The sequence below is a fragment of the Haliaeetus albicilla genome, chromosome 7 (assembly GCF_947461875.1).
Source record: "Haliaeetus albicilla chromosome 7, bHalAlb1.1, whole genome shotgun sequence".
NCBI lineage: Eukaryota > Metazoa > Chordata > Aves > Accipitriformes > Accipitridae > Haliaeetus > Haliaeetus albicilla.
Window position 1 is genome coordinate 797,327 of NC_091489.1, and position 25,343 is coordinate 822,669.

General features: G+C 60.5%; 1 protein-coding gene across 3 annotated transcripts; it reads left to right on the forward strand.

Moving 5' to 3' along the window:
- The first annotated feature begins 359 nt into the window (after nucleotides 1-359).
- On the forward strand, nucleotides 360-18,641 carry STAT3 (signal transducer and activator of transcription 3). 3 transcript variants are annotated; one of them, XM_069786289.1, is made up of 24 exons: nucleotides 360-491; nucleotides 8,128-8,274; nucleotides 8,886-9,030; nucleotides 9,184-9,282; nucleotides 9,744-9,839; nucleotides 9,924-10,005; nucleotides 10,416-10,510; nucleotides 10,696-10,847; nucleotides 11,292-11,450; nucleotides 11,575-11,667; nucleotides 12,483-12,542; nucleotides 12,836-12,865; nucleotides 12,979-13,072; nucleotides 13,157-13,204; nucleotides 13,470-13,553; nucleotides 13,649-13,747; nucleotides 13,930-14,065; nucleotides 14,289-14,341; nucleotides 14,431-14,525; nucleotides 14,857-14,996; nucleotides 15,398-15,613; nucleotides 15,893-15,935; nucleotides 16,278-16,390; nucleotides 16,477-18,641. In XM_069786289.1, the coding sequence occupies exons 2-24, from the start codon at nucleotides 8,147-8,149 to the stop codon at nucleotides 16,530-16,532; spliced, it is 2,316 nt and encodes a 771-aa protein (XP_069642390.1). In that variant the 5' UTR covers nucleotides 360-491; nucleotides 8,128-8,146; the 3' UTR covers nucleotides 16,533-18,641. The 3 variants fall into 3 exon arrangements, with proteins under 3 accessions (XP_069642390.1, XP_069642392.1, XP_069642391.1); XM_069786291.1 differs by having other exon boundaries at nucleotides 15,398-15,610; XM_069786290.1 differs by lacking the exon at nucleotides 360-491 and adding an exon at nucleotides 6,615-6,636.
- The last annotated feature ends 6,702 nt before the right edge of the window (nucleotides 18,642-25,343 follow it).

The following is a 25,343-nucleotide window of genomic DNA, read 5'->3' on the forward strand; positions in this document are numbered from 1 at the left end:
GCCCCACGCGGGGTCGCTGCCCGGCGCGGAGCACAGGGCCCGCCCGCGGCGGCGCTGCCCCTTTAAGGGGCGGTGGCGGCGGCCGCGGGCCGCGCGCTGACGTCAGGGCGCTGCCCGGAACTCAGCTGGGTTTCCCGCACGGCCGTTCCCGGCAGCCGCCGCCCCCCCCGCCGCACCGCCCCCTCCCCAGCTCCGCCCAACGGCGGGAGGCGGCGCCGTCCGGGAACAGCCGGCACGGGGCAGCCCCCCCCCCCCCCGCCCCGCCGCGAGCCGTGATGAGGCGCGGGGGCGGCCGCGCTGATTGGCCGTCAGGGCCCGTCCCTCGCAGGGGCCGCGGGAGCGCAGAGCCGCTATTGGCCGCGCTCGGCGTGACGCGAGGGTGGGGCGGGGCCGGGCGGGCAGCAGGTTTCTCGTCACTCGGGCAGGGTCCGGACGCGATCGTCGCCGGCACCGGGAGCCGCTGCCCCGCCCCGCCCCGCCCGGGACCGCCGGTGAGCGCGGGGAGCGGCTGGGGGGGGACGGGACGGGACTGTGGGGCCGGGGACCAGGTGCCGGGAGGCTCGGCCAGGGCCGCCGGGTGCCCGGGCCCACTGCTGCTGAGCCCCGGGGGCAGGCTGGCACCGGGGAACCGGGTGTCAGGGCCCGGGTGCGCAGGCCCGGGGCTGGGTGCCTGCCGGGGCTGGGAGCCAGAGCCCGGGGCGCAGGTATTCGCCCCCCCTCCCCGAGCCGCTTTGGGGCCGGGGCTGCTCATCTCGGTGGGGCTGAGCCGTGGCGGGGCGGGGGGGGGGTGGGCACGGCTGCTGCTGCCGCCGCCGTAGCCTCGGCCCACCCCCGCCCGCGGTGGCGGGGGGGCGGCTCCGGCAGCGCCTCCGGCCCGTCGGGTGTCTGCGGGGCCGTCAGGGCGGAGGGCACGGCCCCCAGCCGCACGCAGCGGGGTCTTTCCCGGGAGCCTCCCCCGTCGGCCGGGGCCTGTCCCTGCCCTCGGGGCCGGCGGTTTCGCTTTTGTTGGGAGGCGGCAGCTGGTTCCCGCTGCGGCCCGTCCCGGCGGCCGGGCTGAGCCTGGTGCCGCCGTGAGCGGGTGCCCAGCAGCAGGTGAGGGCAGCACCCCGCGCTCCCGGGGTAGTCGTAATTGGGGAGGTACTAATTAACCTAAACCTCTAGTCTTGCAGCAAATGGGATTTTTTTCCTTCCCGCAGTTCCCAGCAGGCACAGAGCGAGTCCTGGCTGGGCAGGGGCAGTTCCCAGAAGCCTGTGAGGCTCCGAGCTCCCACGGCACTGGCGTTGTCATGCGCTGCGTGTGGGGTCCCCGCTCCCCAAGCAGTGAAGCGTGCTTACACCGTGCAAACCCCAACAGAGGGTTCAAAGCCTAAATGGGGTTATCGGAGAGTGAGAAGCGTCTGGACTGGTAGGGCCTGAGGAGCTGCCACCTGGTCTGGTTTTGGTGAGCCCGGATGGTGGGCTCTCACATGGTCTGTGTGCTTTGAGGGGTTTAACTGTAGGATGACCCTTGGGCCACAAACTCCAGATTGCCTGAGCAAGGGTTCAGGACAGATGTTGATGCAGCCTGTCTCAGAGGTGAAATGTTCATGCTGATGAAATGACTCGTAACCAAGACTGAAAGCCTAACTGAGGGTCCTGCACCTGGGCAGACCAAGGCTTGAAGACCTGATTGACCTCTCTAGTAGAGCTGTGAGCTCAGGGCTGCAGCTTTAGCCACCCCTTGAACAGAACTGCTCAGCAACGTCTTGCTTGGGGTCTTCTGCCTGGACCAGGCTTTGGTTCGATAACCATCCTTGCCAGCAGTACGTGTGAGGCAGAGTGGCCGAGAAGCAGGTGCAGAGCAGAGCTGTCGGGTCATGCATCTCGGGTGAATATGAGCCGTGTGGCCGAGTAGCCAGAGCGCTCTGTGGGTGCTGACAGCTCTGCCCACCACTCCTGCCTGCTGCTGGCCTCTGTGCTGCCTGTCAGCTTCCCACCACTCAGCACAACACTGTCCTGAGGTGTGCGTGATTCCTGTTCCACAGGCTGCCTGTGCACACCCATGTGCACCTGTTGGAGGGGCGCAGCTGGAGGACCGGCAGTGTGGGGGGAGCAGCGGTGGTGTCCCAGGTGTGGAGGGTGGGCTGCCCTGGGCCCGCTCCAGAGAAGGTCCCTTCTGCGTCTGCAGGGTACTGTCCCTGCCTGTGTGTGCACCTCAGGGCAGTTGACCCCATTTCCACCCTGAAAGTGATTGCTGTCGCTGTCACTCCCCAGTGCAGCCTCTTCTGCTGTTTCCTGTGGATCTGTTGGAGCTGCTGGAGTGGTGGTGGCAGAGGACAGGAGGGGTGTGTGGCTGGGCATCCTCTGCCCTGGGGGGGATGGTGACAGCATTACTCGCAGCTTCTGCAGTGAGAGTTATGTGTTGGGATGGACCCTGGAGAGCTGCTGAGCTGCAGTGAGGAACAGCCAGCTGTGGCCTGTGGGTTGATCAGAGAACTCGGTGCTGTGGCTGCGAGGTCTCCCAGAGCCTCCATCTGCCCTGCGCTGTCACCCTCTTCTCCTTTCACAAATCTCTGCATCACTGCTCTCTTTTTCCACCTCCAGGGCTGGCTTTGAAAACACTCCAGAGGAGCGGAGCCAAGTTCTCCTAATAGCCTTTTCAAAACTTGCTCTTGTGTTTGCCTGGAGCAATTAGCTGCTTTGTTGTAGAAGAACAGTTTTTCATCAGCCTGTTGTGTGGAAGCTGGGGCAGCGAGGCACCTGGCGTCAGTGCAGCAGTTTGTTGGAAAGCCGGGGCTCCCATGAAGCGTTGTTGATGGCATCTGTCATGAGTCTATGATGCTCCCACTGGTGATAACTCTGTTAATGTGACCTATGCGGTGCTATCGGTAACTGAGCTTCCTCCTGCTCATGGCAATGCAGGGGATAAGTGCCACAGTCCTTTCAAGGCTCTCTCTGGTGATTCCCCCCATACACGTTGCCCCGGGGGTCATTGCCGCTTGTTGTGGGGGCACAGGCGAGGGCTGTTCTCAGGCGCGTCCCAGAAACGAGAAAGCAGATGGAAGGCAATTGTGGGACTGCTTCCAGGGCAGCAGCCCTGTTTTAAATAAGGCTGTTGGAGTGTGCAGAGCTCTGCCGAGCTGCCAGTGACGCCACACAGCTCGGGCCTGGCTCTCGTGCTCTGTCCTTGCAGGGGAGCTAAAGAAAGATGAACTTTAGCTCTTGAGTTACTTTTAGCAGCTTTGCTCTGAGCTCTGGACAGTGTGTTTACCCCTGGGCTTGCATCATGCAGTGCTTGGCCCTGGCTGCATGGGTTGCTGCCTGGCTCCGTTCCAGAGACGGGAGGAGACGCTAACCGCAGAGACAGGCAAGCCCAGCAGAATCGGAAAGGTTCAACCCTCAGATCTTTAAATCCAGTCAACGGAGGCTTCCCAGTGGCGGGGCTGGCTGGGGAGAGGCTCCTGCGTGGGGTTTCAGGGCTGACGAGATCAGAGCTTCCCTAACGCTAGTGACTGTGACAATAAGGAACGTCACAGGGACCTTTTCCCTTTGGGATAGTCAGTGCTTCAGGCTGCCTGGCTGCCTTCTGTTGATGCTGGAGGAGCTGGAGCTCAGTGCTACACCAAAGGAGGCAACATCCCCTCTCAGCCCTTCGGGAGGGAGAGGAGGCTTTTGGCTTCCTGACTGCTTCCTGCTCCCAGCTGGTCCTGTCTTCCCACATCCTTCCCTGAGTTGACAGTGGGCCAGGCAGTCTCTGTCACGGGGCCCCCTCCCCGGGGCTGCGTGCCCTCCTGTCACCTGCTGCAGCAGACCTGTCTCTGTTGGCATGAGCCCATGTTCTAGCAAAGCCCGTCTCGAGGCTGAGAGATCCCTCGAGGTGAGAACTGGGTGCCATGGAGCCTCTGGGGATGGTGAGCAGAGACAGTGTCCTGCCCTGGGCTGGCTGCAGGCACAGCTAGCAGGCAGCGGCCTTCTCTGCGGGCTGCTGCCCCGCTCCCACGCGGGGCGAGCCTGCTGTGGTGGTTCTGTACTTGTGCTTGTGGTCTGCAGTGACTTCCTTTGCTTCCTCGGCTGCTCGCCTTGCAAGGAGGTGCCTGCGGTGGGAAGAGGCAGAGCAGCTCATGTTTCGCTGCATGCTAGTTCTGTTTTTCAGGGATCGGTACGACGGTGTGCGGTGCTGGGGCCCTGGCAGGGCGCCGACTTCCTGCGGCCGCGGAGCATGCGCTGCAGCGGGGAGGATCTCGTGCTTGAGTGGGAGCCCGGGCTGCCACGGTGGCTCATCCTGCAGCTATTTGTGGCAGTGAGAAGTGGCTGATTCCTGTCCAAATGCCGCTTCTGCGCAGCAGCCTGAGGGCTTTGCTTTTGGCCTTTTGGTGCACTGCAGATTGGGGCTCCAGTACTGCCCTGAAATACCCAGGTTGTGGCTTTCTTGTGGAAGATCCGCTCGGATCAAGGAGGATCCAGCAAAGTGGCATCTGGTTCAGCTGCTGCAGCCTGATAGGAGAAAGTCTGTCCATGACTGTTCTGCACTGGGCAGTGCCCAGGAAGCCGGCTCCCGTGCAATGGCGATGCTGCAGCACCGGTCCTCGGCTCCTGGCTCAGGGCTGGGGACGCTGCTCTGGCAGGAGACAGGCTGGGGCAGTGGCTACCGTTTCCGGACAGGCTGGAGAAGCACCCACCATGCACGGGGTTGCCGTCGTGGTGGTGCAATAGGAAATGAGGTGGCTGAGCTCACCGGCAGGCAGGGCACTCTGGTGGCTTGTAGGTTTTCAGCTGTTGCCTGGCCCATGTATTTGTTGGGGTTTTCCCCCCCAGAAGCAGCACTGTATGGTTCACACTGTAATAATAGCCTCCAGTACCAAGTTAAAAGGGCTGTGAACACACCACAGCTGCCTGTGTGGAGGGAGCATTCCACATGCTGCTGCAGCCAAACAGCCAGCAAACAGCTGAATTCACTGCAGAATGGGGGCTTTGATGTGATGCCCAGTACGCAGCCATGAACTGCGCAGCTAATGGCCCAGCCTTTCTTGGTCAGCAGTTGCAGAAAACAAAAGTTCTGGGGCTGCAAAGGCCCTGTCACATCAAGGCAAGTCTTTCTCTGAGGCTGAAGGAGAGTCTGTTATTTACAGGCTCTTGCATGGGCTGGGGTCTCTCTCCTCCTCCCTCTCATTGCTCCATTGAAAACAGGCTTGGTTCACATGGCCTTCACTGAGGGTTGTGCCAGAGGGTTGTTGTTCAAGGTTAATGTCCTGTGGGTGTTGCTCCTGTCTTTGGGCCTGTTCGATGCTGTAAAGTTCTAAAAACCTCTTTAACTTCATGTCAGGTGCCAGTGTCTGTCTTCTTCCTGTGTCTCAGTCCACAACAGGATGCTCCCCTTTTCTCTCCTTTTCAAAAAGCATCCAGAAAAATGGGGAAAGTGTCACGTGCAGCAAAGATCAGAAGAGCGCGACATACAGTGATGTTGAAAGTGTCAGGTGACAGTGATCTGATATGTGGGCCCATCTTGGAGAAGCTGCTAGTGAAACCCAGCTCTCTATGCTGTGCAGCCCCTCGTGGTCAAGCGGGGCCTTGGGGCATGGGAGCTGTGGGTGGGCAGCTGCGGGTGGTGGCAGGGTGCCTGTGGTCATCTCTTGTGCTGCTGGAAATCTGCACAAGCACCCAGCTCTGTGCTCCAAGCGAGGTTCAAAACTCCTGCCTGATGCTACTGTGTACCCAGGGAAGTCTTACTTGCCATCAAAGCTTCATAAATGACTGTCCTGCCTAATAAAAGCCTGCTTGGCTCCTAGGTGGAGCAGCTGCTCTCGCTTGTGTCTTCACCTGCTTCCAGCCCATCCTGGGGCCTAGGGCAGAGCAGCCTGGTTTGCTGGAGGGGAATAAATCCCATCTCAAGGGGTGGCATGGCCATCCTCCCATCTACCTCCTCTTCACTCTGCTTGTCGGGCACTGCTCTGTGCCTCCAGCACCCCTCCTGGTGCTGGCCTGTTCCCAGACCTTCACACCTCCTGGGGCATTTGCTGTGATTTCCTTCGTGCTGGCTCCTCGGGGCTGCCCCACCGTGATGGTTTGCTCCCGCAGAAGCTGCGGCGGGCTCATGTGCCCATGGTGCCGCGGGATGGAGTGCGGTGCCCTGACCCACACCGAGCCCAGGGCCAGCCTGGGACTCCTGGCTGGTGCTGGGCCCCATTGCCTGCGCTCTGCTCCTGCAGCACCAGCTGGGCCACCAGCCTGGCTGCTGGTCACTGGCTGCCCAGCTGTCCCCAAACCCCAGCTGGCATGTCACTTGCTGCAGTGACCTTTGGGAAGAGCAAACAGCTTTCTGCAGGGAAGTGACTTTGTGCTGGCGTAGAGCAAAGCTCTGTGCCTTTGCTCCCTAAGCACAGCTTGCGGTCCCCTCGTTAGCATTAGTTTGATTTCCATCGATATACAAGTTGCTAACTTGAAAATTGCTCCTTCCTTGTTTCTATTGTTTCCTGGCAGTCTCCGCCTTCTGCACTTACTGTAAGCTCTGCAGCTCCTTCCCTGCCTCCCGGAGCAGAGGCAGGCATGCGCACCTCTGGCCGGAGGGCGCCTGGAAGACACTGGCACCACATTAAAGCCTTGTACCTGTCGCTGGTGACCTACATGCCCAAGACCCCTCTTTTCCCCTCTGGCAAGAAGGTAGGAAAGCTTTGGGAAATGGTGCGTCTCTCTAGGAGAAAGCTTTGCCGAAGGCAAGCACTTTGGAAGTGTGCTCTCGTGTGGGGAAGCTCGGTGCTTGCCAGGCTGAAGCAGGACAGATGGAAGCTCAATTCCTGAAGCCGAGCCCAAAGCTGTGTTCCCTGTGCTGGGGGAGCTTCTGCGCAGCTCAGCGCAGGTCTGAGGGGTTTGATGGTGTTCGGAGCTGCCTATGACATAACTTTTAACCTTGCTCTGACCCTGTGGTGTGAGGAGCGCTGAGAAGTGAGGCTTCCTACCTGACTGGGTTTGTAAGAGTGACTGCATCCGGCCTGACCTGCTTGGGGCTGCACCCAGCCCTGCGGGCTTGTGCCTCCCCCGAGATCTCGGGTTTGTGGGCTGTGAGATCCTCCACAGGGGTGGGAGAGGATGAGGCTCAGCTCAGCAGCTAGGGCCTGCCTGCTCTGCTCCTGTAATCTGGTGCAAATGGCCACTGGTTGCCGGTGCCAGTGTCAGCTCTGCTGTTCTGAGCTCAGATGTTTCAGATTAATTTCATGACATGTGGTGAAAAAAGAATGAGTCAGAATCTGGGCTTTATTCAGCTTTGCAGCTGGGCTGGCTGGAGTGAAACCTTTCTGCCACCGCTGTTCTTGGGAAGCTCGGCTGGGCTGGGGCCGAAGCTGCCTTCCATGCTTGCCTTTGGCTGGATTTCAAGTTGAGCTCTCGGGATGAAGTGGTGCTGCTGGGCCCTCACTTTTTGGTGCTCTGGCTGCTTTGCTGCTCACCCTGCAGGCAGGCAAGGCTGCGTGGCCGTGTACTGCGCCGTCGGGGGCTCCGGGGTCGAGTGCTGCAGCACGGATGTCAGCGGGTGTGAAAAGGGCTTTTCCCCTCGCAGCCAGGCTGGTTCCTTCCCCAGCCTCCCCGAGGCATGCGTGCCAGTATTCCCACACTGAGGATGCATTTTCAGCCTGCAGTTCCGCCTTCTCTTGACCCAGGCCCACCCATGGGTGACGGCAGAGGTGCCTGCCCTGCCAGCCCGAGCTGGCAGCCACTCTTGCCTTGCCAGACCCCAGCCTGGAAGCACAAACTGGTGCTAGTCCCAGGGCTCCTTGAACTGGTCCTGTGGCTACTGGCTCGGGGTGGATTTTGCTGAAGAGGAACCGGCTCCTGGATGTGTGATCAGCTCCTCGGGGACACGGGGCCTGGGCTCATCCCTTGGGGTGCGTTGGAGCTCTGCAGTGTCGCGGGCCCAGAGCTGTGCACACAGCAGCTACCCTTGGAGGGATGGGCACTGCCTGGCCCTTGCCAGTGCCAGCCCTCTCGGAGCTGTGTGCCCCAGGCTTGCCGTGCCCTGGCTGTCTCTGGTTCTTGCCCCGTCAGCCCACCCCAAAGGGGAGCAGCGGTTGTGGCTGGGTCCTGCTGAATGGCTGGCAGGAGGGAGTTTGGAGAGTCCTGGGTGCCAGCTCTGAGCAGCATGTGTGCCCATCCCACCAGGTCTCCGGAGCTGGCCAGGATGGCCCAGTGGAACCAGCTGCAGCAGCTCGACACGCGATACCTGGAGCAGCTCCACCAGCTCTACAGCGACAGCTTTCCCATGGAGCTCCGGCAGTTTCTGGCCCCGTGGATTGAGAGCCAGGACTGGTAAGTTCTTGCGAAATGCTGGCATAGGGACTTTGCTCCGGACACCTGCACTGGGGAGGCAGCAGGTCTGGAGGAGCTCTGCCACTTTCCCTGGGCTCTTGACATGGCAGGGCTGGTCTTCCTCCCTGAGGCTCGTGTGGCGGGAAGGGGAGTGGGACTCTGTGTGCATAGTGCCAGACCCCGGACCAGGAGAAGGGAGAGCTCCAAAGCAGAGGTGTCCCCATTCAGGGCTGACTTACATTGACCTCTGTTGTAAGCGAGGTTGACACAGAGCACTGATTCCTGGATCCCATCCAGAGAGCACATGGGACTGGTGAGGTGCTTGCATGCACTGTCTGCCTGGCTTAAGGCCAGACTTTAAGTCCGAGTCCAAAACCTCTGTGTCGCGCTGCCCTTGCGGGTGCAGTCCAAGGGCTCGGTTTATTGGCGTGAAGCAAGTCAGGCCTGCTCTAGCCCTTGCTTTGGTGCAGGTTAGGAAGATGGCTGGGGTGTTAAATTGCGTGGGGGATGGCAGGCGTGAGCAGACCTGCCCTGCCTGCAGTGCTGGCTGCAGTGCTGCCTTGTCCCTTCCCCTGTGCCGGGCACCCAGGACTCTGCCCTCCCTCATGCAGGGCGTACGCCGCCAGCAAGGAGTCGCATGCTACGCTGGTGTTCCACAACCTGCTGGGGGAGATCGACCAGCAGTACAGCCGCTTCCTGCAGGAGTCCAACGTCTTGTACCAGCACAACCTGCGGCGCATCAAGCAGTTCCTGCAGGTGAGATGGGAAGCACTGGTTTGGCATGGGGAGGCATTGGGGGAGCCTGTGGAAGTCCAATGGCTTCCTCAGCACAGCTCACGACCCACACCCCTAAAGGATGCTGGGAGTTACATTGTGCCTGCTAAACTTGGGGATTTGAACCTTTTACAGAGCAGATACTTGGAGAAGCCAATGGAAATAGCCCGCATCGTGGCTCGCTGCCTGTGGGAAGAGTCCCGGCTCCTCCAGACAGCTGCCACTGCAGCCCAGGTCAGTGGCTTGGGTGACCAGGGGCCACTGTCCCACCGCCCACCCAGCAGCACTGTTTGGGTACTTGATGCTGTAGGGAAGCTGCAGTCTGAAGCTCCCCACTCGCTTCCTTCAATAACGACAGCTGCTTTGTGCTGAGGGATGGTCCAGCTGCGGTGGCTGATAACTTCTGCTCTCTGGGCAGCAGCTGCTTCCCACCAGGATGCAGCCTGGGTGCTCTCTGTCTGGGGTGGCTGTTAGCTTTGTGCATCTGTCTCTCCTCTTGCCCCTTGCTTGGGGTGCGCCCTGCACCATGCACCTTGCTGTGCAGCCCTGGAGCTAATGCTGCAAGCGAGCAGCCAGCTGCACTGGGTTTTGTTAGTGAGGTTGTGAAGACCCTTCCTGCAAAACCTCCTCAGGCAGGGAGGGGAGTGTCCCTGGGTCATGGCCCTGTTCTAATGCCCTCCTTGTCCCCTCTGCAGCAAGGGGGACAGGCAACACATCCGACAGCAGCTGTAGTGACGGAAAAGCAGCAGATGCTGGAGCAGCATCTGCAGGATGTGAGGAAGAGGGTGCAGGTATGAGTGCTGCCTAGGTACCTTCTCCTTTACCCACAGGGGTGATTTAGTGCTTTGAATAAATCCACATCTCTTGCCTTGCAGGATCTGGAGCAGAAGATGAAAGTGGTGGAGAATCTCCAGGATGACTTTGATTTTAACTACAAGACTTTGAAAAGCCAAGGAGGTAATGGAAGCTCATTAGCATCTGGCAAACCAAAGTGTGTTCCTGCTAGGAAACTTACTGGAGGGCACGTTCCAGTCTTCCTGGTGCCTCCTCTCCAAGCAAGAAGGGTGGCTTAGGCTCAGGACATTTGCATGGCAATTGGAGAAACCTTGCCTTCTGACACTGCCTCCAGGGAATTTGAACCAGAGCTCTGCCTGTGAGCAGAGAAATGGCGTGTGGGGGTGATAGCGCTGCTTTGCCTGCAGGAAAGCCAGCAAGGTGCTTAGAGGCTGTGTGAGATCGCTGCTTAACTATTAAAGTTTTTCTAGGGTGCCCACTCCTTTGCAGTGGAAGTCTTTTGTTTGTGTGATGCTTGGGAGGGTAGGAGGAGTCCATGTGCATGGCTGAAGCTTTCTCACCTCTTTGCACAGACATGCAGGACCTGAATGGAAACAATCAGTCGGTGACCCGGCAGAAAATGCAGCAGCTGGAACAGATGCTCACGGCACTGGACCAAATGCGAAGGGTATGTCGTGCAGCTGGCCCTCCAGATCCCCCTGGGGTATGCGTTTGGTGTTCCTGCATGGCCAGAACTGAGAGCAGTGCTGGAAATGCAGCCCTGGGCGACTTCTTTCTTGTCTGTGAATGTAAAACTTGCAGATCTTGGAGGGAGTCAGAGGGTGTTGAAGGTTCTGCTTTCTTTTTTGACAGGGTATTGTGAGTGAGCTGGCTGGACTGTTGTCAGCTATGGAGTATGTGCAGAAGATGCTGGCAGATGAGGAATTGGCAGACTGGAAGAGACGGCAGCAGATCGCCTGCATTGGTGGCCCACCAAATATCTGCTTAGACCGGCTCGAGAACTGGTAGGAGCTGGCTGGGGGTTGGATCAGTCACCAGAGAGGTGGCATTCAAACACCTGTAGTGGAAGTGAGCTCTTTGCCTCTGGAAACATCTTTGCAAAATGGCTTCTGATGCCTGCAAGCATAAATGTAATCTGCTAGTCAGGCTGAGCCTCGATAGTGGGCTCTAGTGCTGGAATGGTTAGCCCCAGGCCTGTGGGACTTTGAGGCTGCTGTGAGAAGTTCCTGTTGTGTCTCTGCAGAACTTGGGTGTGTGTAGGTTTCTCTTGTAATGCATGGCCTAGAAAAATGCGCTGGGCCAGGAGCCATAGGCATGTTCTGTTCTCTGCTGGTTTGGTATAGAGAGCATCCTCTCTTGCCCAAGCAAGAGAAGAGTAGGGCTCTGCGGGCTGGGACCATGCAGGGCTCGGCAGCCAGAGCTAACACTGGTTCTTCCTGCTCCCCTAGGATAACCTCTCTTGCTGAATCACAGCTACAGACCCGGCAGCAGATCAAGAAGTTGGAAGAACTGCAGCAGAAAGTGTCCTACAAGGGTGACCCAATTGTCCAACACCGGCCCATGCTGGAGGAGCGGATTGTGGAGCTGTTCAGGAACCTGATGAAAAGGTGTCAAGGGCTGGGAGGGAGCTGTGGACAGTCCCCTGGTCACAGGCAGCGGGTGGAGGGGTGGGCAGTGAGCATGCTGGGCCAGGCTGAGGTTTAACTGTGGTTCTTGTGCCTTTCCCTGCAGTGCTTTCGTTGTGGAGAGGCAGCCCTGCATGCCCATGCACCCCGACCGGCCCCTGGTCATCAAAACTGGCGTGCAGTTCACCACTAAAGTCAGGTGGGTCACCGGTCCTTGCGATCCTGCTGCACTACGGGCAGGGGAAATGAGCCGTGTGGGGGAAAGCAAAGCAGGATCTCTCTCCGAAGGGGATGCTGGTGCAGATCCAGCCTCCAGCTTGCCTGGGGAGTGCTGGTGCTGGGAGGGAATGAATCCCAGCAGGCTGGCCCTGCTGGAGTGCCGCCTGTGTGACTCAGTGCAGGGATGGTGGCTGCTGGCTGGGGCTCTGCTGCGTTCCTGGAGGCAGCCAGAATTCTGGTAAATCCCGCTGCAGGGGTGGGGAGCAGGAAGAGTCAACGCATCTCTGGCCAGCTGTGTCTCAGCTGGCCTGTGTTCCCTACCAGCTCCCACAGAGAGCAGCTGCTCCAACACCAAACTCTACCTGGAACTTCTTCAGCATCTCCCAGCTGTGCCCGTTGCCCCCTTGGGATGTGGCAGCATCTTGCCACAGAGCAGTGTGGCGGGTGTTTGTTCAGAGCAGATGTCTGCCTGGTGCAGGCAGTCAGCAGCCAAACCGAGCCCTTCTCAGGGTGCTCAGGGGAGCATGGGCACCTCCCCAGTTCTGGGGACAGGTGTCGGGGCTGACGTGTCAGAGGTCTGCATGCAGATGGGCTCAGGGATGCCGGAGGAGCTGGGTAATACCGCATCTCTGAATTTTGTGGTGTGAACTGCGGTGCTGTTTGCTGGGGGGAGGCACACAGCACTGCTGTCCATCTAGCTGTTCTGCAGTCTGTGCCAGATGCTGTGTTGAATTAGAGTTGCTCGCCTGCGCAGGATGTTCACGCTCACACTCTGTGTCTGCTAACTCTTTGCAGGTTGTTGGTCAAGTTTCCAGAGCTGAACTATCAGCTGAAAATTAAAGTCTGCATTGACAAGTGAGTCCTGTGCTCTGATCCTGGCGATTTTGAGTGGGTTTACTGGAGTGGGACTTGTTCCTGCTGCCGTTGGGTCAGGCTCCATCCCCGCACTGAGGGCCAGTGTGACGCCCAGTAGAAGGGGAGGGTGCAGGGTGGCACTGGGTCCCAGGGGTTTGTTCCCATGTGGGGGAACAGCCTTGGGGGGCTTGTGGGACTTGATGTTGTGATGTAGCCAGCCCCACACACCAGCTGGTCTACATCAGGGTGGGAAGGCCATGGCCATGACCGGGTGTGTCTCTCCCCTTTCCTAGGGATTCCGGGGATGTTGCAGCACTTCGGGGGTAAGTGCAATGTCTTTTCTTTTCTTGCTTCTGTTTTTAATCCTGGCAAACGCCTGCTGCACGTTTGCTCTGAGAGGGCCCTGTCAGCCACGCTCTGTCTTTCCTCTTTCGAGGTCCCGGAAATTTAACATCCTGGGGACAAACACCAAGGTCATGAACATGGAGGAGTCAAACAATGGTAGCCTCTCAGCAGAGTTCAAGCACCTGGTAGGTATCACGAGCTTTCAGGCTGCTCCTGTTAAGGCTGTGTGCCGTCATGGTGTTGCTTCAGCCTGTTCCTTCTCTCCACAGACCCTGCGGGAGCAACGGTGCGGTAATGGAGGCAGAGCCAACTGTGATGTAAGTGCTGGGGGAGCCCTGGGTAGGAGAGCCCTTTGCCAGCAGCTCTGCTCCCTGTCTTGCTCCCTGTCTCGCAGCTGAGCCATGAGGGGAAGCAGGAGCCCTGCCCTGAGAGGGAGTGTCCACAGGCACTCTCTGGTGTGTTGGCAGCTGCCAGACCAGCCCTCTTCACCCAGACCTAAGCAGCAGCGTTGGGCCTGATGGCTGTGTGTCAGGCTGAGGGCAGGTGTCTCCTGCGTGCTCATTGTGTCCTCTTCCATCTTAGGCCTCGCTGATAGTCACTGAGGAGCTGCACCTCATCACCTTCGAGACAGAGGTGTATCACCAGGGGTTGAAGATCGACCTGGAGGTGAGCTGTGGGTTACTGCCTGTCACTGCCATGGGCCTGGGTGCAGAGGAGCCCTGGGAGATGTCCTAGCCCATGGTCACATCCTGTCTTTGCAGACCCACTCACTGCCTGTGGTGGTCATCTCCAACATCTGCCAGATGCCCAATGCCTGGGCATCCATCCTGTGGTACAACATGCTGACTAACAACCCCAAGGTAGGGCCTGGCGCTGTGGGGGCAGCTGGCAGAGCAGCAGTGCAGGCTTTGGGATCAGAGTGTCCCAGCAGGCAGGCTGCAGGCAGGGAGAGGGAAGCTGTGGCCTGGGAGCAGGGCTGGGGCAGGACCTGGCCCTGCTTCTGTCCCGTGTCCTGCTCAGGGCTGTGTTTTCCCTCACGCAGAACGTGAACTTCTTCACCAAACCCCCCATTGGGACCTGGGACCAGGTGGCAGAGGTGCTGAGCTGGCAGTTCTCCTCCACCACAAAGCGCGGCCTCAGCATCGAGCAGCTGACAACGCTGGCAGAAAAACTTCTAGGTAACCTGCTGTGGGTGTCCTGCCCGTCCCTGCTGTCCCTCAGGGTGGCTTCTCGTCTGTAAATGCAATACAGGAGCAAGATCGTGTTGTTTGGGAGAGGAGCTATAATTTTCAGTTGCTTGGTTTTCTCCCAAACAACACAAACCTCGGGTTGCTCCCTGGAAGTGTGGTGTCTTTGGAAGAAGAGCTCTATCTAAATGTTGATGCTCCTGTTCTCTGCCAGGGCCAGGTGTGAATTACTCTGGCTGTCAGATCACCTGGGCCAAGTTCTGCAAGGTATAACTTGCTCTCTTCCCCTCAGCACCTTCCCTTGGCTGTTCCCTTCCTCCAAGCCATGCTCACGGCCTCTCTCTCCTCTTCCTCAGGAGAACATGGCTGGCAAAGGCTTTTCTTTCTGGGTCTGGCTGGACAACATCATTGACTTGGTGAAAAAGTACATCCTGGCGCTGTGGAACGAAGGGTGAGCCTCGGCCAGTGTCAGTCCAGAGACCCTTGGTTGGGCTGGGTCTTGGGAGGGGTCCCACGAGTCGTGTCCTGATGGAGCGGGGTGCCTCGTCCAGGCACCTCGTCCAGGTGGGCTCTCCTGGGATGCTTTTTCTGTCCATGCCCTGTTGGCTGGTTCAGAGTGAAAACCCACCTGGGAGTCCTTAAAATGTTGGTGGCTCTGCTGGTGGCCAGCCCAGGTCCTGCTGCTGCTTGATGCTGTGCAGAGAGCTGGCAGAATTCACATCCTGGAATAGCTGCCCCGGTATCCTGACCCACCCTTGCTGTCCTCACTTTCTGCTGCCCAGGTACATCATGGGGTTCATCAGCAAGGAGCGGGAGCGAGCCATCCTGAGCACCAAGCCTCCAGGAACCTTCCTGCTGCGGTTCAGCGAGAGCAGCAAGGAAGGTGGCATCACCTTCACGTGGGTGGAGAAGGACATCAGCGGTATGTTGCTCTTCCCCTTGCTGCCCTGGGTGCGGTGCCTTTCTCAGCCAGTGTTCCTGGCTCCGAAGGGGGCTTGGAACGCCCTGATAAGACACTTGTTATTTGTCCTTGTCCTGACAAGAGCTCTTCCTAGGTTAACTCTTTGAGCCTGGGTGCCCTTTGCTGGTCTCTGCCTCCTGAGTGTCCCTGTCTATGTGCCACCCATGTGGCGCAGTTTTCTGTGACCCTGAAACCACCTGGCAGGTCCCCGTCCTGTCCCGTGGTCTGCTGGGTGCCTCGTGAGGCTGAGCACAGCCCCAGGCCGATCTTGTCCCTGCTGCTCCTGGGGTGTTTGAGGAGGGCCCTGTCTTTGCCTGAGGAACGTGGGTGTCTTGCCCTGTGTCAAAAGTCTCCTTGTGCAGGGAAGACCCAGATCCAGTCTGTGGAGCCTTACACCAAGCAGCAGCTGAACAACATGTCATTTGCGGAGATCATCATGGGCTACAAAATCATGGATGCCACCAACATCCTGGTGTCCCCCCTGGTGTACCTGTACCCAGACATCCCCAAGGAGGAGGCATTTGGGAAGTACTGCCGCTCTGAGAGCCAGGAGCACTCTGAAGCTACTGACTCAGGTAGTTGTTGACTTTCTGCGCTCCAGCATGGCTCCTGTGTTGTGAGGAGGCTCCAGGGACAGCACTGGTGGAAGAGCTGTCACCAGCCAGGATCCTGTGCTGGTCCCTGGAGGGCATAGCCACATCAGGGAACTAGCAGTGGGGTCCCCATGGAGTGCAGGCAGCGAGGGCTGTGCCAGGGCTGGGAGGGTGGGCTCTGTCTGCAGGTCTGTGCTCTGGAGGGGGATGAGAGCAAGGTTCCCCCTCTGGCGGCTCTTGACAAGGCTGCTCACTCCTCTGCAGGTGCTGCTCCGTATCTGAAGACCAAGTTCATCTGTGTCACTCCGTGAGTGTTCCGGGGGGGTATCTCTGAGTGCTGAGGCGGCATTTGTGTGCTCAGCCTTGCTTGAGGGGGGTTTCCTTCCCACCGCTGCCTGGACTCTGCCTGGGTACCATGAGGCTCCCAGCCTGGGCAGGGGGAGACCACGGGGGCTGAGCCAGGTTCTGGCTCACTGCCCTAACCACAGGCTGCTTCTTCCCCTCCTGGGGCCCCTTTCCTCTGGAGAGCTCTTGAGACTGGCTGTGCCGTGCCCTGGGGCCTGTCAGGGGGGAGAGGGGGTACCGGAGAGCTCTGGCCAGGCACTGACTCTGGAGGTTTCTGGTTTTTTTCCCTTCCACCCTCGGACAGCACCTCCTTCAGCAACAGCATAGACCTGCCCATGTCCCCGCGCACCCTGGACTCGCTCATGCAGTTTGGCAACAGCAGTGAGGGAGCAGAGGCTAATGCAGGGGGGCAGTTTGGTGAGTCTGGCGTGTCGTGGCACCCAAGGGGGTCCTGGCTGTAGCCACACATGGGCCCTGTAACCTCTGGCTGTGTCTCCCCGCAGAGTCGCTGACCTTTGACATGGAGCTGACCCCGGAGTGTGCTTCTTCACCGATGTGAGGTGCTCCGCCGGCACTCGCGGGGGCCCTCCCAGGACTCGGGCTTGCCGCCTCCAAAGAGCTCCCCTGGTCTCGCCCTGCTCGGTCATGGTTGCTCTGGGCCTTTCCTCGGGAGGAGCTGGGGGCTGGGGTCCTTGCCACTGATTCCTTGTTTGACCCAGATGAACACCACCCTCTCCGGGGTGGTGCCGTTCGTCTCTTTGGGGGGAGGGGGGGATGAACCTTTTTCTATTTCCTTCCATAACAGTTTTTTATTATTGTTTCGCTCATTCAAGTGCCTATTAGCCTCCAATCGCAGCCTCAGTTTTTACAAATGCTTCTGCAGCCCCAGTTGCGCTGCCTGCTGTTGAAAGCTGCTTTCCTGACTGCCAGAGTCTAAAAGCCCGTGAAGATCCTATGAGCCTGGATTTTGCCTCCAGGCACCTGAGAAGGGATCGGCCGTTCCTGGCCTCCGCATGGGTTACCTGGTGCGCCATGCAACAGGGGTCTGCCCTGCTGCTGCCCCAGCAGCCCTCCCAGAGCTTGCAGAGTGCAGAGGGATCCCCTCTCCGCACCTTTGGCCCTTTGCTGGAGGACCAGCTCGTGGCTCAGAGTTGCAAGGTAGATAGGCCCCGGCGCTCCTGCCCTGTGAGGGTGATGGTTCGGCTGGGCTCAGCCTGGGCTTTGCTGGGAGCAGGGAGTTCAGTGGCTGCCTGTGCTTGCCACCAACTTCCTGCTGTGGGCGCAGAGATCCAGCTGACTCCAGCAGCCCCAGGGCTCCTGCTGGGACAACTGGTTTCCCTGTGGTGCAAAGGCTGCCCTGGGGCAGGGCAGTGATGTGTCCCGACACCAGTGCATGCTCGTAAGCATGCAGCATTTGCATCTTGGGTCTGTTTCGGGACCTGGGTATAACCACAGAGGCTGCCCTGACCGTGGCTTGCCCTGTGGCCATGCTAATGACAGGAGCACGGCTGTGCCTCCCTCGCTGTGCAGAATTAGACCCGTTGGACGCTGGGGGGGAGGATGGGAGACTGTTGGATCCAACGTGGCCTGCAGTGGATGGCCCGGCCTGGCCCTTTTCCCTCCGGTATGGCTTGTGACGTCCCAGGCAGTGGGTTTGCAGCTTCCTGGGGGCTTTGCGTGGCATTTTTGTTAGAGGTTGGCTGTTGCTGTTAAGGTAGGAGGTGGCAAGAGTTGAAGGGAGCAGGATGTACGTAGGAGGAGGAATCTGCTGTTGGCCAGTGCTTGACGGAGACGTGGTTGTTGCAGAGGGCAGGTTTCCTTGCCCAGGAGGTCGAGAAAAGGTGGAAGTTGTGCTGGCCAATGGCTTATTTACCAAAACGGGAGGAGCCCTCCTGCCCATTCCGTGCGGTGGGCATGCAGACACGAATTAGCAAGGAAGGGGCAGGAGAGGCAGTGGGAGAGCTGCTTGCACTCCCTGCCCTCAGCATCTGGAAGCCCGTGGTGTTTGTGGGGCTGCAGCTGCCCGTGGTGGGTGGCACCAAGGGGGTTGTGTGCTGTGCTCAGCCGGGCCTGGCGCTTCGGGGCAGCACGTGGGAGCTGTCGGCGCTGAGGCTGTGGGTAACATCAGCAGAGAAGTGTCTGAGTGGGCACCAGCCCCAGGCTTTACAGGTCTCTTGATTTGTCTTGATTTGGCCCTGGGTGGAGAGAGACCCTCAATCGTCTGTACCAGCGATGCTGCTGTGGTGCAGGGTGGACCCGTCGCGTGGCTCTGGCTTTTCTGCCCAGTAAAGACTCTGGGATGTCCCCGCAGCGTGGGCTGCACTGAAGCATCGCCGCCTGTGGGCAGAGAGCCAGAGGGCAGGGCAGGGGGTAGGATCCCCAGGGGAAAGGGAGAGAGGGCTGTGGGGTTCGGGCCAGCCCCTTTAGCTGTGTGTGGGCAGGAGAGGGTGTCCGTGGCTCGCCCTGGGGACAGGAATGCCCTTTGAAGTTGGGAGGTGCTCAGAGGGGACGAGGGCCGTTTGCCCCAGTGCTCCCGTGCAGCTGCCTCCAGCTGCAGTCACTGTAGACCTGGGCAGCGTTCAATACTGTAAAAAATTTTATTTTTTTGTATATTTTATTGCTGTATCTACAGGCTTTAACTTTCTCCAAAATAAAGGCTCTGAAGCGACGTGCTCTCGGCGTGTGAGTTCAGCTGTCTGTGTGCGGCGCCTGCCTTACCCCACTCCGGGAACTGGGGCCTCTGTCAGCGAAACGCCGGCCCTGACGCCAGAGCTGCGGTTTGCTCAGCGCAAACCAGCACACACCCGCCCCCCGCTGCGCAGTGCTGCCTGCACCTGACCTGCGCCGCTGCCCGGCACGCGTGGGCAGGCTGCTTTCGGGCCGCCTGCCTTATCGGAGCATGGCAGGGCACTTCCCTGGGGGAGCAGGGGGATGGCGGGGGGGTGTATCACCATGCTGCAGCACAGGGCTGGTTTTTTCTGTCTGCCCCCGGCGCAGCGCCTGGGTCTCCTCCGCTTGCGTAAAGGAAACTCCGGTGCCAGCGTGGGAGGACATGGCTGCGCCGGGGCCCTGCTCGGGCTGCCGCCTGCTCGGTGGCATCTGGGGCTGCACTGGGACCCCTGTGCTGTTCCCCCCACGGGTGCTTCTGCCTCGGGGGGGTGGTGGGTCACTGGGCTCCGGGTGGAGTTGACTTTCTCCACCGCCCCTCTCCTTGGGGCTGCATCCCTGGGCTGGGTGAGGGGGTGGCTGCTTGGGGGCCCTGCGGGGACCTGGCCACAGGCCCAGGGCTGCAGTGTGGGCTTGCCCTGCCCTCTCGGGGTGTCCCCCAGAGTCGCCCCTCGCTATTGCCCTGGGCTAGTGCTGGGGCTGAGGGCAGCAGGTCCCAGGCTCTGTAGGGCAAGGTGCCTGCGTGGGGCGGGTGTGTGTGTGTGTGTGTTCTGGGCTGGAGCTGGGGCTGGGACTGGGAGCAGGCAGGCAGCAGCAGGGCTGTGCTGCCCGTAGAGCACCAGCATCTCCCCCAGGGCCCCTGTGGGATCTGCACCCCCAGCGCTTGCCACCTGCGGCCCTCTGCAAAGCCACGGAGCAGCAGGATTTTTGTTGCAGGGTTGGGGCTCTGATGAGGCCGAGAGGGAGAGATTATTGCTCAGTCAGAGCAGGATTAGCAGGGTTTTTTTTCATGCAGGTCATGCTCAATAAATCCCCTGTAGCCCCTGTGGAACCAGCTGCACTGGGCTGGTTCAAGGCGTTGGAGGTGGACCTGAAGCCTCCTATGCCCTCCCCACCCCCTGGAGCATCCTGCTTACGTCTGAGCTAAATGCTGAGGCCATCGTGTGTCCCTGCTCTGGGAACCAGCCCCACCAGGACCCTCCATTTCACCATCGAACCAAACCAGGATTCTGCACACAGCTGGCAAACCCATTCCTGCCCCCATGGCAGCTGCATGGGATTGTGCGTTTGCTCTTGGCAGTGCAGCCCGGGGTGCTGGGGGAGGTGGGTCCCATAGGAACACAGCTCAGCCCCAGGGACACCCCCCCCTCCTTCCCTGGTGATTCCCAGCTCCCTTTTGCCAGCTGCAGGATAGGGTGGAAAACCCCGGAACAAGGAATTTTCTTGCTGATATGCAAACCCTGGGGTTGCCAAAACCGTTTGCTGTCAGGAACGCAGCGTCCTGTCCCGCGCTCCTGCAGATAAGTGGTTTCTTATCTCCCTGCACCCACACACCCTGCTGCATCCCTGTTGGAACCTGCCCTGCTCCCCGAGTTTAGCCAGGGGGCCTGGCCCTTGACTAATGGGGTTAATTGGCCGCTGAGCTGATCTCAGGGGTTGATGTTGTGAATGCTCCTGTTGGCAGCACGTTTGGCAAGTGCCACGGCCTGATTTGCAGCAGGAGAAAGCACCTGGGGAAGGTCGCTGGGCTGGGCTGGCTGGACCCCAGCAGCACCGGCACTGGGGGGTGGCCGAGGCAAGGGGCACTTGCCATCACACTGTCCCCCCTCCTGCTGCCCAGGCCATCCCTGGGGGGCTGCAGTTTGTGAGGGGCTGAGCTCCTCACCTTCTCCCCATGCTGGGTGCTGCAGCGGGATCCGGGTGGGAGGGCCAGGCAGTGGGGGAATGGAGTTGTTTGTAGCTCCGAAAGGAGGTCACGGGGACGGCTTTGCTCCATCCCCACGACTGTGGCCGCCCCCTCCGGCAGCACAGCGGGGAGGGAGCAGGGATGGTGTCTGAGCCAAACGTGCAAACGGATTAGGGGTTTCCAAATGCAGATAAGCTGCTTGGGACACAGATGCGTGTGATGGGGATGGGGCGGCCCCACGGGGACGGGCAGCCACCTGCCAGGGCGGCCCTGTGCTGCAGGGAGTCCAGAGCGAGCAACTCTTGGCATTAAGCAAGCTAGCAGCTCGCATGGGGCCCCAGCTGCAGCCAGCTGAGCCCCAGGGTCCCGCTGGCCCCGGGTGAGTCCAGCCTGTGCAATATTGACAGTTCCTTGGGGATAAACCGGCAGACAGGGATTAGAGAGGCTGTGGCACAACCGTGATTACAGCCTCAGCCCCTGGGGCCAAGCAATTTGACTAGTAGTGTTGCAAGGGGGGGTGGGAGGCAGAGACCCCCGGGGCTTGGCCGCCTCCTGCCCGGGGACCTGCTAGAGGCTCTCCTCCTCCGTCCTCCCAGGCGCTTGTGCAGGGTCTTCCCACAGGGACACGGCTCTGAACGCCCTGCGGCACCAAGCTGCTCTGTAGAGAGCCGGCGTTGGCCACCCAGTCCAGTCCATGCCCGCAGCCGTGCCTGTCGGTGGGGCTGCAGCAATGTCAAGGGTTGCCCTGCTCGTGTGCGGGCAGAGGCAGCGAGCAGGGAAAGCGCAGGGCTGCGCGGGGCCGCAGCCGGTGCTGGGTGGTTGCGCCGAGCACCCCGCTCCCTGACTGCTGTTGCAATGACCCCGGCGGCTCCAATGAGGCAGGGAAACCGCAAGCCTCCCCCTTACCCGGCCCAGCCCTGGGGCAGCTGCCTCGGCAGGTTCCAGCCCCCCGCTCCCCTCGCCCTCCACAGGGCTGCACGTGCCCCAAGCTCGGCAGCGCGGCTGCTCCCACGCAGCCCATCGCAGCCGCCGTTCACGTTTCCAAACCATCGCAGGGTCAGATTGCACAGGCAGAAGTGCGTCCTCCGCAGCCGGAGCAGACCCTCCTGGCACCCGGCTGCTCTCCGGCACGCAGGCTGCACGTAGCAGGGCAGCACGTACCTGAGCGCCGTGAGCAGGCGGGAACGTTTGCCCACGGCTCTGCCGGGTGCTGGTGCCAGGCAATGGTGAGCGCATGGGTGGCACAAAGGCCGCAGGCAGCACGGAGGGTCAGTGCCCTGCCCTGACCCCAGCTCCTGCCGTTGCCCTGCGCCAGCCCCTGGCCAAAGCCATGCCCAGCCCTGTGCCTGCATGCCCGTGGAGCTTGGGCAGGGCTGGCTGCAGGGATGAAATGCTGCTCTGTACCTGCTGGTTTGCCAGGGGAGACCTGCGTTGCGGTCTCCTCCTCCGTCCTTCCTCTGTCCAGTCGTGTGCTGCTGTCAAGGTGGAACAGGGAACGAGCGGTGGGATGCTCCACTCCAAATGCCTATGTAAGCCTCCTCCTCGTCACACCCTTGTTCAGGGCGGCTTTGAGCTGGGCTGCAGAGCACAAGCCACCCCTGCCTCCCCGACACCCGTAAAACAACAGTCAAATATTGCATCACTCTCAAACTTTAATACGCAGCAGAGCTGAGCCAAGCAAGGTCTCGGCAGCAGCGCCCGCTGCCAGGTGTGGCAGAGGTCAGACCCAGAGCTCCAGCACAGCGCGGTCCCCAAGTGCCACCATCTGCCAGCCCTGCCAGCGGCTGCCATGCCAGAGGAACACAACCTGCCTGTTGTCCTGCGTGCATCCCATCCTGGCTCAGACCATGGCGTTTGGCTGTGCTGGCACCAACACCAAGGGCTCACCTCGCCCCAACTCAGGATAAAGGGCCCCGGGCTGGATTCGCTGCAGCTCCTGACCGTCCCCATGGACTAACGTTGCTTCCAGGCTCAGCTGCTCAGGAGGCTGGTGGGGTTCGACCAAAATCAGCTTCTGAGCCCTGCATGCTCCGAGATGCCAGCCTGCCACAGGGGGGCTCCTCAGGTGGGTTTTCTCCCTTATTTTCCTTCCAGAGATGCAGTTTCCTCAGTGTCCATCAGCATGAGGCCTGGGAATTAGCACCACGCTGCCATTAGCAGGGGCGGGAGCCCTCTGCATCCCCTCTGCCTTCATCCAGGCACGTCAGCTCTGCTGGAAACCCACCAGCATGGGGAGTGTGACCTGCCCTCCCCCCCATCCCTAGAGCTGGGTGCCCACTCAGACCACAGGATCTGGACCCTATAGGCAGTGCCCCACAGCGGCCCCACAGCCCACGCTTTGCCCCACTGCCAGCCAGGGTGGAGCAGCCGGCTTTCCCATCAGAGCTGCCCAGTCACCATCTCTTCCAGCTCTGGCCACTGTGGGGGCAGCTCCCAGCCCTGGGGGGGGGCGCGGTTCAGGGCTGCTCTCACTTTCGGGTTCCTGCTTTCGCTTCCCTCATGCTTTCTTCTCAGCCCCGGCTGCCGGGTCCCATTCCTGCCGCCTGGCCTGACCCTGTCCCATACTCGGCTGTGCCATGCTGCACCGTGCCCGCATCCCACACCGGAGGGCAGGGACCCGGGCTCTGCCTGCAGAAGCGTCATCAGGCCTCGGTCCCGCTGGGGCGGCCGCGGTGCCACACTGTCCTGGCCCCGGTGCAGCCGCCACTGAACCGGGCTGACCCGCAGCAGTGTGTTTATGGCAGGAGCTGGCTGGGACCGAGCGGTTACTGTGGCAACCTGGGCTCTGCTGAGGGGAGCGCTCTGGCGAGCGCAGGGATGCGTGGCTGCACCGGCCTGGGGTGGGGGACCAAGTGCTGCCCTGGTGCCCCCACTCCTGATGCCCTCCAGCCAGCCCTGACCCCGGGGTGGGCACAAGATGCCTGTGCCCTGAGTCCCGGCTGCACCATGGGTGCTGGCTAGGCCCTCCTGTGCCCCCCAGGGTGCAGCGGTGCTCGCCAGGCTGATGGGGGGCTCCAGTTCCCATCGCAGACCCAGACCGGCTGTTATCGCTCCGTGTTTTTCAGTAGGCAGCAACCTGGAAGTTTTTTCCGAGCTGGATGAATGATGTGAGGGAACAAAGAGCCTTTGCCTAGGCAGTAACGCTTCTTGGCTGCCGAGACCGAGCATTTGCTGAGGTTGTTCCCAGCCATATCTGAGTGGCTGGAAGCAGAGGTTTCCTGTGGAAATTCCCCCTCAGGCAAAACACCATTTCCTAGGTTTTTGTTCGAGCAGATCATCCCCTTGCACTGGCATGAGGCACCGTGGGGCCGAGCCTGTGCCGGTGATGAGCTTCCAACGATGACGAGATTCCCAGGTGTCCCCTGCTTTCCCCTGCCTGTCAGCCCCGAGCCGCACGCTGCCCATGGGCTGGCCGGGCCATGGCAGGGTCTGTGCCGCCTGCTCCGTCCCCCGGCCAGCCGCCGGTCCTACTGTCTGCAAGCAGCCCATAGGACCAGCCTGCGCTGTCCCTGAGGTTTTGCATCTTCTCCCTCCCGGTGGGGTCAGAGCCCCATGGAGCCAATCTGGGCTGATTCTCCAATGGGACCTCCCTTCGCATCCCTCGGCTGCAGCAGAAATAGCCCAACCGGCTCCCCTCTGCGTCATGCCTGGGTCCCAAGGGATGGTAGGGCCATCATGGCATGGGCCAGCTATTCCCTGTGCCCAGCAGCCACCCTGGCTTTGGCAGCACTGGGTGCATCCCTCTCTCCCCGGAGGAGGATTTATGGCCCATATCAGGGAAATCAGACCATGCCGTGCCTGGGCACCAGGACAGCACATTCCTCCGGGGTGGTTGGGTCAGGAGGTGGATCCATGGCTGCCCTGGGAAGCAGGACCACAAGGCAATGGCCTCGGCTCTTTACCTCTGCCTGAGGCGCTCCTGCCCGCTCCACTCTGCAGAGCGCACGGGGAGCAAATGCTGCTGGGGGCGAGGAGCTGGGGAAGGCGCTGGCAGGAGACCCAGGAACGGCTCCAGTGCTGCAAAACCCGCTGCAGCGGGGGATGGCTGGAGCCCACCGAGCTCGCGTGGCCAAGCCCGTGACACAGTCCCTGTCTGTGGGTGCCCACACCCGGAGCAGAAGGGGCTCGGGGCTGCCAGAGTGGGCAGAAGGGTGCCGTGCCGGGGCCACGGGTCTGCGGTGCCAGCGCAGCCCTGCTGAAGCTTCACCCTCCCTGCTTTTGAAACTGAGTGGGAAAACATGAAGCTGTGACTAATTTGGGGATTCATCTGCTTTTCATTAGCTGGGCTGGATTATCACAATGGGGTTTTCTGGCCTCAGCACAGATTTGGGACCGCGTGGGACCCAAAGCTGGGATGGGTCGAGGCTGGGGTCCTCAAGCAAGACTTCCCGGCCTCACTGATAAGCTTGAAGGGACGGAGATCAGAGGCTGCACCCTGGCCTGCGGGTGACGTGGTTGGCGCATTTGTGTTTTGGCCAAGCCCTGTGCCCTGCGTGTCCCAGGAGCAGCAGAGAGATGCAGAGGAGCCTCACGTACAGGATGTTCTGGGAGGGCTTTGGGGAGGGGAGGGCAACAGCCGGCAGCCTTGGGACCTTTCCAGAGGCTGCCTAAATAAATGCTTCCACTCCTGAGAAATAATCAAGACCCTCGAGATGCCACTTAGAGAAGAAGGCTGCTCTGCCTGCGCTCCTCATGCTCCTGCTCCAAACACAGAGGCAATTTTCTAGGAAATCAATTACAAAGGCCCATGCTCCCTCTCTCCCCTGAATGCGCAGCGTCACTCGGCATCCTGTTGAG